General features: G+C 67.4%; 1 protein-coding gene across 1 annotated transcript in view; it reads right to left on the bottom strand.

Moving 5' to 3' along the window:
• Positions 1-144, bottom strand: part of LOC104127245 (small conductance calcium-activated potassium channel protein 3) — a 24,621-nt gene extending 24,477 nt beyond the window's left edge. The window contains exon 1 of the mRNA XM_035895403.1: positions 29-144. Within this exon, the coding sequence (XP_035751296.1) occupies positions 29-144 (116 nt within the window). The remainder of the gene's footprint in view (positions 1-28) is intronic.
• Positions 145-279: the final 135 nt, after the last annotated feature.

The following is a 279-nucleotide window of genomic DNA, read 5'->3' as shown; positions in this document are numbered from 1 at the left end:
GGCTCAGCCGTCGTTGGCGGCCACCAACTGTCCCATGCCCTCCCGGACGTAGACCGACTGGATCTCCTTCGTCTTCAGGCAGAAGTCGCAGGCCCAGACGGCGGAGGCCTCGGTGGTGAGCAGCCCGTAGGCGTTCTCCGTCATCCCCGTGCACTCCCGGTGGAACCACTTCTGGCAGGAGGCTTCGCACAAGATGGCGTCTTGGTCGTCGTTCACCTCGTTGCGGCAGGCCCCGCAGGGGTACACCAGCCCCGGTGGCGGCTGGTGACCCGAACCGCC

The sequence above is a fragment of the Egretta garzetta genome, unplaced genomic scaffold (assembly GCF_000687185.1).
Source record: "Egretta garzetta isolate BGI_Z169 unplaced genomic scaffold, ASM68718v1 scaffold1425, whole genome shotgun sequence".
Taxonomy (NCBI): Eukaryota; Metazoa; Chordata; class Aves; order Pelecaniformes; family Ardeidae; genus Egretta; species Egretta garzetta.
The sequence above is the reverse complement of the archived record's forward strand: the minus strand, read 5'-3'. Positions and strand labels throughout refer to the sequence as shown.